The sequence below is a fragment of the Carettochelys insculpta genome, chromosome 10, assembly GCF_033958435.1.
Source record: "Carettochelys insculpta isolate YL-2023 chromosome 10, ASM3395843v1, whole genome shotgun sequence".
Lineage (NCBI taxonomy): Eukaryota > Metazoa > Chordata > Testudines > Carettochelyidae > Carettochelys > Carettochelys insculpta.
In genome coordinates this window covers 34,404,374-34,416,638 of record NC_134146.1, presented here as the reverse complement: position 1 = coordinate 34,416,638, position 12,265 = coordinate 34,404,374, and the positions used below count along the sequence as shown (strand labels likewise).

The following is a 12,265-nucleotide window of genomic DNA, read 5'->3' as shown; positions in this document are numbered from 1 at the left end:
GATCCCCGGCATGGAATGGGGCGGTGCTGGCCGTGCAGAGGAGGGGCAAGGCAAAATCAAAAGCCCGACACCGCAGTCCATCTCCGGAAAGGGCTGCGCTGCTGTCAGCACCAGGCCGCACCGAAGGCCTGTGTCTCCACCGGCCCATCTGGAACCTCCTTCTCCGTTCCTCCAACCAATGTCACCATGGCTCGGGCCACCTGCACCATTTCTGGGATTGGATCCCCTGGAGTACTATCACAAGCCAGTTTCACCTCTATCTGTGTCATCGCGGAGGTCTTGCTCTCCCAGACGTCTGGGGTACACACCCTGTGAGTGGTCTAGGTCTCCATCTCCGGACCCTTGCTCATACTGCCATGGTCGTCCTTATCATGCTGGACACAGACACCACAGGCCTACACCCAGGGGCAGGTCCCCCCCGGCTGCTCAATACCCCCGTGGGCACTCCCGATCGGGGATGGAAACACAGTTGTCTCAAGGGGAGTTAATTTTAGAACCCCGAGACTTTCCTTCACAGCTGTTTGCAGACTCAACCGACTCGGTCCCTCACTCCAGTAAGGACTCGAGTCCTACACTTAGAACCTTGGGCATTTATACTCCCCCATACAGGAGGGAAAAATTTTATCCTCAGCAAAGACGCTACACTTACAACCACAGCGTGCTCAGTATCAACGGGGCTATGACCAAGGGCGCTATCAACAGCAGCAACAGTACAGAACTCCTAGGCAACGTTCTCAACAAAGCCGTACGCCCTCGGGTCAGGCCCAAAGGCTACAAGTTTGACGGGTATGTCGGGGGCTGCACTATCAATACCCTCGCTCAATGCCACTCTCATCTCATGTTCCATCATCGCCTCAGACCGTTCCACTCCCAGTGGCAAAAGATCACCACAGACAAATGGGTGCTGGAGATCATAGCCATGGGTTACACGATCCCCTTCCAGTCGCTTCCACCGACGAAGCCTCCCACCAGGCCTTACCTCAGGGACACTGCCACGAGGCGAGGCTCAAGCAGAAGGTGACTCACCTTATGTTCATAGGGGAGGTGGAAAGATTGCCGGAATAATTTCAGGGGAAGGTTTTTATTTTATTCACGCTACTTCCTACCAGAGAAGAAAACAGGAGACTGGAGGCCCATCTTAGATCTTCGGGGCCTCAACCGTTACTTGCGCAAGCAACGTTTTCGTATGATCACAGTTGCCTTGATACTCACGGCACTGGACGATGGAGACTGGGTTGCAGCACTCGACTTACAAGATGCTTACTTTCATATAACAATCCACCCGGCACACAGACGCTTCCTCCGCTTCAGGGTCGGCCAGGAGCGCTTACAGCACAGGGTTCTTCCGATCGGCCTCTCCTCGGCCCCCAGAGTCTTTACCAAAACCCTGGCGTCAGCCTACCTGCACAGACAGGGGGTGCTTATTTTTCCCATATCTGGGCGACTGCCTGCTGAAAGGGGCCTCGAAGGCAGAGGTCTCACGCATGATACGCATCATAGCGGACACGTTCTTCTTCGCTGGGCCTACTCATCAACCTCGCAAAGTCAAAGTCCGAACCCACACAACATATAGAGTTCATAGGGGCACGCATAAACTCTATCACAGCAAGGGTGTACCTCCCTGACACCCGCTTCTGCGCCATCAGTTTGCTGGTGGAAGTCACCACATACAGCCCCACGGTGCCGGTCTTAACGTGCTTACAGCTGCTGGGCCACATGGCGGCAGCGACGTTTGTGGTACAGAATGCCAGGTTGCACATGTGAAGCCTGCAGCGTTGGCTGGCGAGCGTTTACAAACCGGCATCCCACACTGTCCACAGGGTGGTGTCACCCACAACAGAGGTGCGCAGATTCCTGGCGTGTTGGGAAAACCCCGAAAATCTGCTAGTGGGGGTGCCTTTTCACCAACCACAAATTTCTATTTTTTCTTACTACCGACGCCTCCCACATAGGATGGGGAGCGCACATCGGCGACAAGGTAACGCAAGGGCTATGGTCCCCTGCGGAATAGACACTGCACATAACCATGCTGGAGCTCAGAGCAGTGTTCAACGCCTGCAAACATTTTCGAGATTACCTACATGGCAAAGTAGTCGGGATTCAATACCGACAATACTTCCACTATGTTTTACATCAATCGACAAGGAGGAACACGATCCCGTGCCCTATATGCTGAAGCAGTCCAATTGTAGAATTGGTGCATCGCCAACAGCATAACATTGAAAGCCTCGTACTTGCCGAGCGCTCACACCGTGAAAGCCGATCAGCTGAGCAGGCGCTTCGCAATCACGCACGAATGGCAGATCCGCTCCGATCTGCTACGGCGCATTTTTCGTACTTGGGGGTTTCCCCAGATCGATCTGTTTGCCACAAGGTCTTGGACAAAGCCAGAAGGGAGAGAGCTCACATGATACTCATAGTCCCGCTTGGGATCGGCAGTAATGGCTTCCCTTGCTTTTGCGCATGTCGGACCGCCCACCGCTCCCCCTTCCGGAGGGGCCGGACTTACTCACGCAGGCTCAGGGGTCCTTAGTGCACCCGCACCCTCAGGGTCTGCACCTACAAGCATGGCTAAAACATGGCTCAGCTCTTTAAAGAGCACATGTACGGAGGGAGTACAAGAAGTCCTGGAATGTAGCCGAAGGACCTCCACCAGGAGGACTTACAAGCAGAAATGGACTCGATTTACAGCCTGGTGTTCCACCCAGCAGTTAGCTCCCCTTGACGTTCCTATGCCTGTAATACTAGAATACTTATTGGACCTCAAGAGAGGTGGGCTTTCTCTTTCCTCGCGAAAGGTCCACCTCGCCGCTATATCAGCCTTTCGGCATACAGAGTAAGGACGCACAGTATTCGCCCATCCTATCGTTGCCAGGTTCTTGAAGGGGCTGGTAAACCTGTACCCCCCTCAGAAACCGCTTCCACCATCGTGGAATTTGGACTTGGTGCTCAGCACGCTATCGGGTCCACCTTTCGAACCATTAGCCAGAGTTCCCATACATCTCCTTACGATTAAAAAAAAAAAAAATGAACCTTCCTCCTTGCAACTACGTCAGCCCGCAGGGTGAGTGAGCTCGCGGCAGTGATGGCAACGCCGCAGTGCACAGTATTCTCAAAGGAGGCGGTAACCTTAAGACTGCACCCAGCCTTTGTTCCAAAAGTCTCTTCGGAGTCCAATCTTAACGAGCCAATAGTTTTACCCTCGTTTTACCTGAAGCCTCACAGCTCCAGCAAGGAGGCACGCCTGCATCTCCTGGATGTGAGAAGGGCGTTGGCCTTCTACATAGACAGAACTAAGTCCTTCCGGAAAACAGACAGTCTCCTAGTCTCTCTCTCTGCCAGGTCAAAAGGAGAAGGTCTCTCCACAGAGAATCTCAAAGCACATTGTGTCCTGTATAAAAATGTGTTAGGAGCTTCAAAATGCTCCTTTGCTGGCCCCCCCAGGGTCACTCCACCAGGGCGGTGGCAGCGCCAATAGCCTTCTTCAAGGGCATCGTGTTAAGACATCTGTAGAGCGGCAATCCTGTTACACCTTCGCCGAGCATTATGCCCTGCCTCGGGTATTGGAAGAGGAAACCCATCTGTCGACAGCAGTCCTCTTGGGAGCAAGCTGCACACAAACCGATTACCCACCTCCTTACTTGGGTTACTGCTGGGTTGTCAGCTATTGTGGAGCACCCACGGGGACCACTCGAAGAACAAAGAGAAGTTACTCATCTGTAGTAACGATGGCTCTTCGAGATGTGTCCCCGTGGGTGCTCCACCACCCGCCCATCCTCCCCGCTTTGGATCTCTGTCTAGTGTTTTTCAAGAGCATCCGAGGCAGTTGGTCAGGGAACTTGCGGGGACCAGATCACGTACGTGGCCAGAGGCGCGCAGGGGGGCGGCGCGCACCGGCGCATGTACGATCCGGGAGAAACTGCTGGAAGATTTCCGATCTGCGGTGCCGGGCAATCCCTACACCTATTGTGGAGCACCCACGGGGACACATCTCGAATAACCATCGTTACTACAGGTGAGTAACTTCTCTTTTTGGATGAATTGCATTTTTCTCTGAAGCATCTGATACTTACCTCATCAGGAGCTGTGATCGCAAGGTGTATGGGCCACCAGTCTTAACCTTCACAGCAATTACTCCATTTCTATCATGTACTCTGATCTCTAAAAGAACTGAGCAGAACTGGAGAACTGTTTCTGGAGAGCTGTTTCTGTTACTTTTTGCCAGTTTTTTCTAATCCTTCCGAAGTTCTGGAAATTTAACATCTTAACATTTCAAGTTTTGATTACTTTGTTGAAGGGCATTTTGGGAAATCCACTTCTAGTATGAAGTATTGCAGTTTCATATTTTATATTAACAAGTCTTAGCAGCCATTTTATCCACTTCCCAAATTTGGCTTTTGTAGAGAGGACAAGGGAGGGCAACCCATGGACAATCACCTTCACACATGTAGTTTATATATAGAGAAGGGGAAGGAGAATAGGGAAGACAGGGACAAAGACAGGAGAGGGGTCAGTTTCCCTATGATGGCGGGTGCTCAGAGGGAATTGCAAGAAGGTCCCAGCAATTCTGAAATAGAACACCCACCGTTTAATTGGGGTTGGAACAGAAATGGCCAGGAACTTCAGCATAATATCTCGAACTGTAAGAGTGAGATGGGATAGTACCAGGTCCTTGAATCTGAACACCCTCCTCCCCCCCACCAGCCCCCACAATGTCAAGAAACACTTCAGGAAGCATCAAGATGTCAGCAGCAAGGAGCATCCAGTTGTCAGATCTTTCTGTGAGCAGGGCAAGCATTAGGTCAGATTGAGTAAGCTTCGTCTCACCTTAAGTCAACTTCTGTTAATGTGACTAAATGCTGGAGGATGAGGGCATAATCCCAGGGTGATCTTTTCTGGGGCCTTTTGAAGGGTTACAAATAATTCATAGTGTAGGTCTGCTGCCCAAACGGGCCTCACTTCCTCACCAGATGGAGATGTATGCCTGAATGGGGCCTCAGCCTGCAAACAGAAAGAAAAGGAAGTGATCTGTCTGGGGCCTGAGAGGTAAATAGTAATGTGTATTTTCTACATATAAAAAGAGTAAGATTGATCACTGACTTATCCCGCTTTCCCATAAGTCAGAATGAGGGGCTTGGCTCTGGCTACGTCTACACGTTAACCCTACATCGAAGTAGCCTATTTCGAGGAATAACGTATATATGTCCTCCAGGGCTGGCAACGTCTATGTTCAACATCGACGTTGCGCAGCACCACATTGAAATAGGCCCTGCGAGGGAACGTCTCCACGCCAAAGTAGCACACATCGAAATAAGGGTGCCAGGCACAGCTGCAGACAGAATCACAGGGCGGACTCAACAGCAAGTCACTCCCTTAAAGGGCCCCTCCCAGACACACTTTCACTAAACAGCGCAAGATACACAGAGCCGACAACTAGTTGCAGACCCTGTGCATGCAGCATGGATCCCCAGCTGCAGCAGCAGCAGCCAGAAGCCCTGGGCTAAGGACTGCTGCACACAGTGACCATAGAGCCCCGCAAGGGCTGGAGAGAGAGCGTCTCTCAACCCCCCAGCTGATGGCCGCCATGGAGGACCCCGCTATTTCGATGTTGCAGGACGCGGATCGTCTACACGTTCCCTACTTCGACGTTGAATGTCAAAGTAGGGCGCTATTCCGATCCCCTCATGGGGTTAGCGACTTCGACGTCTCGCTGCCTAACGTCGATTTCAACTACGAAATAGCGCCTAACACGTGTAGCCATGACGGGCGCTATTTCGAAGTTAGTGCCGCTACTTCGAAATAGCGTGCCCGTGTAGACATGGCTTCTGTGTCCCAGAAGGGGTGGAGCCATGGATGGAAGGCCAGGGCCTCGGACATTCAGCCCTCAGCATCACCTGGACTGTGGAGCTAGGGCCCTGTTCCTCGGAGCCACGAACAGCTGAAGCGGTGCTGTCATGGCAATTCAAAGGTGCCTCAGGGGAACTGTCCCCTTTGCCCCCCACCCAGTTGGTAGTCCTGCCTTCAACAAAGTTAACATTCAGCCACATTACCTTGCGAGCAATCACAACAGAAGAAGTTTTGAAACTACAGAAATGAAAGTTCAGTGAGTTAGCAAAGTATGCCACTTTGCCCTTTAAAAAGTGTTCCATAGCTGTTGATTTTCTCATTGTAAACTGCTGAGCCATCATTCTTGCTGTCTTCTGCTGTATACCTCTCCTCTCCAAACCTTTATAATTACACCTTTAGAACTTATTTAGAAACAAAAAATGGCAAAAGGGCATTTGTATCCGTACAATATAAGAAAAGTGCTTAAAAATTAAAATTGTGGGAAAGGTATTTTGCATTAATGGTGGATTTCTCACTAGTGATTCTGGAATATCTCTTCCAAGCAGAGTGTTCATAAATGTGATCACCTCAAAAATGAACCATTAACTGTTTGTATGTGAAAGGAAAGAATGAGGGAAAGTTTCTCTTGTGAAGTTTTGCCCAACACTTCACTTAATTCATCTCAATTAACCAGATAAGAAAAGCATGTCAAATATCTGTGTAAATTTAAGTTTTTTCTTCTTTTTGCAGTACAAGCTGAATTCCTATGGTGTCCATCCCTTTTACATGGGCCTGGAAGATGACGGAAATGCTCATGGAGTCCTCTTGCTTAACAGTAACGCAATGGGTAAAGAACTTACTTTCAGAAATAATTTCCTATATTGTGCACTTTCTCATAACGGGTTTGTTCCATTACTCTATTCCTGAATTTATGCTCTTGCTTTTCAGATGTTACATTCCAGCCAACTCCTGCTCTGACATATCGCACTATCGGAGGAATTCTGGACTTTTACATGGTGCTGGGCCCGACACCAGAGCTTGTTGTTCAGGAATACACTGCAGTAGGATTCATAAGCTAACGTTATACAATTAATTGCATTTTTGTCCTGTTTTCCCATATCACTGTGATTAAATAAGCTTTTTTTCCCCCTATTTTATTGTTGTTAGCTGATTGGACGACCAGTCATGCCACCGTACTGGTCTTTAGGGTTCCAGCTATGCCGTTATGGATACCAAAATGACACAGAAGTTGCTGATCTGTATGAAGCAATGAAGACTGCTCGCATACCTTATGTATGTTGTTCACAGTTATACTTAGTGGTGTTTATTCAAATTCTGTACTCGTAGATTTGTTCTCTAGGAAAGAAGAAATGAGAAATAATTATAGAAAAACCACATACTATACTGAAACATTAATTTTCACTTTGTGTGGCCTGGAAGTTTATCCCAAACGTCAGAGGGTTACAGTAATTCATCTCCATTTATGTGTAACCCCCACATGGACCAACCTCCCTAATCGGTTTCTGTACGTGTTGAATTCTTGACCTTGGGAATTGACAGCGTGAACTCCTGCTTAACTTATAGGGCCATAATTTTTTTCCACCATGTCTATTATGACAATTCTGGCACCACTGTTGCATCATACCATTTCATTTTGATGGCATTGTCCCTGCATGATATAATGGCCTGATTTCACGATATCTTTTCTTAACTTTATTAGTGCCTGTATAAGAAAGTCGTAAAAATGTGTATATAGAAAATGGTGCATCCTTCAAATCTTTAATTTTTTCCTCTGTTTAAATATTTTGAGCCAACTTCTTTCTGGTACAAACCCACTGAATTTATAACATGAATGAACACACACAACACTGTGATGAATCTGGCCCAGTAGCTTTGCTTTAAACGACAGCATTTTGACATTTACTTTTGCTAAAGGCAGCATCTCTCTTTCTTTGATTGTTGTTGTGTTTTACATATTAGTTAGGTGAAATAATTCAGAAAAAAATAAGAACCTCTGATCTTATTCATTGAACCATTCTGAAGCTAACCCAGTCTGAATCAGACTTGCTAAATTAATAATACCTTTGACTTCTAAAATAACTTCTAACATGTTTGTGTTTTGTTTTCATTTATTGAAGGATGTACAATTTGTAGACATTGATTACATGAACCGGAAGTTAGATTTTACTCTGAGTCCAAAATTTTCAGGACTTCCTGCTCTGATTAATCAAATAAAAGATGAAGGAATGAGATTCATCATTATTCTGGTTAGTAGTTTGGTTCTTTTTATTTTTTTTCAATTTAGCATGTTTATAAATAGTTAAATACCCTGATTCACTTAGGCTATGTCTACACTTGCCCCCTTCTTTGAAGGGAGCATAGTAATCAGGGTGATGGGAGATGATTAATGAAGTGATGCGATGCATATGCAGCACTTCATTAGGCAAACTTCCCTCCACGGCAACTTCGAAGTGCCTTCAGTCCTCAAAATTTTGGGGAGTAAAGGCACTTGGAAGTGCCCACAGCTACACACATGCCAGCACTTTGAAGTTTGACACTTTGACGTTGCCGCAGGGGAGAATTTGCATAATGAAGTGCTGCATATACACCAGAGCACTTGATTAGTAATCTCCCATCACTCTGATTGGGGCAAGTGTAGACATAGCCTTAAAGAATTAAATATGCATATTTGCTTTCTTAATGTAACTGTGAAACTTGGATTTTCTGTGCATTTTAGGACCCTCCCATATCAGGCAATGAAACAAGTGATTATTCAGCATTCACAAGAGGTGTGCAGCAGGATGTCTTCATCAAATGGCCTAACAGCAGTGAGATTGTTTGGACGAAGGTACTGTTGTGAGAACTTCAGTTTAAAAATATGGAATGAATTTCAAAGACAGAAAAGACTGTTCTGAAGAACTTGCCTTTTTTTTCCCCCCTTTAAATTGAGGACTTATATGGAGTCCTTGGGCTTAGTGTGCCACCCTGCTTGTTCGAAGTGTCTGTGATATCTTTGGGAGAGATACTAAAAAGAGATGGTTTCGACTGTAATGCAATCACTAGCATTGATATTCAGCAGTATCTCTTTTTTTTTTCCTTGGGTGAGGGGGGTGCATGCTCGTAGAAGGAACTGACTTCACGCAGTGTTTAAATATATGTACGCTGCAAGCCATGCAGTATTTTCTTTGCAATTATGTGTGCATCCCGATCTGCCAGGAGTGCATTTTGAAAACAGTAGTAGGCCTCAGAAACTACATAAAAATAAGTTTAGTTTACCTTAATTTTTTCTTCCCTCATTTCTCTTTAGGTTTGGCCAGATTATCCTAATGTTGTAGTGAATGACTCTGCAGATTTAGATACACAAATTGAGGTATGTACGCTTAATTTTTCCACGGATGTTCCCTCCTGCCTCTTCTCTCTCAATCATTCCACTTCAGTCTATTCTACTTTCCTTCCCTGTCCCTCTTCTCTCCTTCGTGTCTGTGAATGGTCTCATTTCCTGTGTCTTTCCAATTAGCTAATCCCATTTAGCACCCCCCTATGCCACAGATTTTGGCAAAATATGGAACTAATATAGTGTTTCAAAAAAATCCCTCTGCGTGTGTGTGTTATTCTTCGTCCCACTTTGGCTATGTCTAAACTCCAGAAATAACTTCCAAGCTGCTTACTTCAAAGTAACAGAAGTTGAGCGTCTACACATACCCTACTTCGAAGTTAAACTTTGAAGCAGGGCACTACTCTATTCCCGGGAATGGAGTAAGGACTTTGAAGTTGGGTTCCCTTACTTCGAAGTGAACTTGGGAAGTAAGGGAAAACATGTAGACTCTCTGCTGGCTAGTTCCGAGTGTAGACGTACACTTTGTGTAAAAACAATAATTGGATAGCAATAATGTTACAAACTTGGGAGCATTGAACAGCTGTAGGATTGTCAGAGACCACTGTTGCTAATCACACACGTGGCTAACTATTAAATATCCCAGAGATTCACATGATGTAATACCGAGCGTTTCTTCCACTCCATTCATTTGTTTTTAGCTCATCCTATTTTGCTGCACTAGCGCTGGAAACATAGCATGAAGTTCTGACTCAGTGGATGTCCATGGCTTAGAATATATGTGCACTCGACTAGGAGTAGTAATTTCTGGATTAAGTACACATACACTCCAAGGTAAAAGTAAGCCCATGCACCAAAGTGTACCACTCCAGCAAGAAGAAACCGGCCAGGTGGTGTGCTTAGCTGCAGTGTAGGTGTGTCAGCTCCCAGCACAGCTCCTGGGCTCTACTGCGGGGTGCTGTGCTAAGCGTCAGGCAACCAGGCAAGTGAAATGGGCTGGCTGGGGTCATGCTCCCTCCAAGGGTTTGGTACTCCCCCACCCCAAACCCCTCCCCGCAGCACTTTGTGAGGTTGGGAGAGCTGCAGCTGCGCATACCGGGGCTCTGCTCTTTTTCCCTTCCCCTGAGTCTCAGCATGTGAGGGGAAAGTGCACAGCTCCTGTGCCTTCCTCTCCCTCCTGGCTGCTAAGGGTAGGGCGAGAGGAGTTCTTCATGTTTGTGCACCTTCCCCTCACTCCCTCAGCAACAGTGACCTCATAAGTGCAGCTGTAGGTCCCCCACAACCCACCCACCTGCTCAAAATGGAGCACTTGCCCCCTCACTAACTCCTACACATACCCCATCCCCCTGCCCTGAACCTCCCCATTCAGCCCCCCAAGCCCTGATTCCTCATCCTTCCAACCCCACCCCCACAATCCCGACTGCTACACATCCACATCCACAGCCTTCTGTTCTGAGCCCCTTCTCACACTTCCAACTCTGATTCTTGCCCCCGTCCTGACTCCCCCCATCCCCAAGCTCCTGGCCTGACTCCTGGACCCCCCACACCCCCACCCTCTGTCCTGAGATGCTGCAAACCCCAACACTCCCTAACTCTCTGCTTTGAGCCCCCCACACTTAAATTTCGTACAGGAACTGCTGTATTGCACCCTGCATGTGCCTGCCGAGAGGTCCCCTCTCCATTCCAGGGGTGTGATGCAACAGATCCTGTCAGAAACTTAAGTTATTTTCACCCTCGACTGAACACAAAAAATAGCCACATCAGCACAAGGAGTGAGAGGAGCAAGCAGCCTATGTGCATTCCTAGCGACTCAAGCTAGGTACTTCTGCAGCTCTCACCATGGTAGCTGTACATCTGTATTTATCACACTAGTTCAATCAGAGCTACTGCTGTTCTGTCTACCCAAGCTGGAAATTGTATCTTGTTCTCCAATAAACACATGGTCATAAAGACTGCATTTCACCCTCTGTCCCTATTACCTTACAGTACTCCCACAGATATAAGCTGTTCAAACCTGGCCTGCGAGAGTGGTCAGGCACAAACAAAGGGAGCATAAGACATCCTTTACATGGAGTCTTGAGCAGCCTCAGTTCCCACTGAAGCCAATATATGGAATCAGACCCTAAGGTGATCTAGGGCCTCCGTCTGTCTTTTTTATGTTAGTCCTGTATTAAGAATTGAGGCTTGTGAGAAGGGAATGTTTCATCCTCTTCAGAACAATAAGGTTGGCATGACTTGATAACAGAGGAGCTGGAATTCTGGATGAGACTGGGTTTATGTAGCCCAGCATCCTGCCTCTGATAGTGACGTGTTCTGGAAGTTCAGGAGGAGTGCGCAGAACAGAGCAAAAAAGTACCTTCTCTTGTTGGTATTAAAATTATTGCCTATTAGTGTCCTTATGTAACACTTGGTATCTGTATAGTGTAAAAGTGTGAATAACACTTCATTTTGTATTCACCATTTCTGACTGTATACACCTGTGTCATTGGTCCCCTAGTAATTTTTTAAAAGACGAATAGTCCCAGTATTTTTAGTTTCTCCACTTATGGAAGCCATCCTTACCCTTGATCATCTTTGTTGCCCTTCTCTCTATCTTTTTCCAGTATCACTATTTATTTATTTATTTATTTATTTAATTTTGATGAGATGACTAGAATGAGCCACATATGGTATTCAAGTTATATATTTTGGCATAGCATAGATTTATTTAGTGGCATTGTTTGTGTATACTTGGGATGATTTTTTTCGAATATGCTACATAACTTTCTAGTTACGAAAGCTGAATTTCATTCTCCATTTTCTTGCTCAGTCACTCAATTTTGGGAACTCCCTTTACAAGTCCTCAGTCTCCTTTGGACTTGACTATTGTGAATAATTTTATACTATATTCAGACTTCATCATTTCACTGTTCAACACCTTTTGATTTCATTAATGGGTTGGTTGAATGGCACAGGTCCCAGTACAGACCCTTTGCTGTTCACCACTCTCTACTATGAACATTGACTTTATTCTGACCTTTTGTTTCCTGTCTTTCCATCAGTCATTAATCCACAAGATTTTCTCTTTTATCTAATAACACATTGGTTTGCTTAAGAGGCTTTGGT

General features: G+C 46.6%; 1 protein-coding gene across 3 annotated transcripts in view; it reads left to right on the top strand.

The window, feature by feature from the left end:
* SI (sucrase-isomaltase) overlaps positions 1 to 12,265 on the top strand; it is a 262,662-nt gene that overhangs the window by 125,015 nt on the left and 125,382 nt on the right. For all 3 annotated transcript variants that reach the window (XM_075003677.1, XM_075003678.1, XM_075003679.1), the window contains 6 exons: positions 6,577 to 6,673; positions 6,775 to 6,887; positions 6,994 to 7,119; positions 7,965 to 8,093; positions 8,564 to 8,674; positions 9,134 to 9,196. In XM_075003677.1, coding sequence (XP_074859778.1) covers positions 6,577 to 6,673; positions 6,775 to 6,887; positions 6,994 to 7,119; positions 7,965 to 8,093; positions 8,564 to 8,674; positions 9,134 to 9,196 — 639 coding nt within the window. The remainder of the gene's footprint in view (positions 1 to 6,576; positions 6,674 to 6,774; positions 6,888 to 6,993; positions 7,120 to 7,964; positions 8,094 to 8,563; positions 8,675 to 9,133; positions 9,197 to 12,265) is intronic.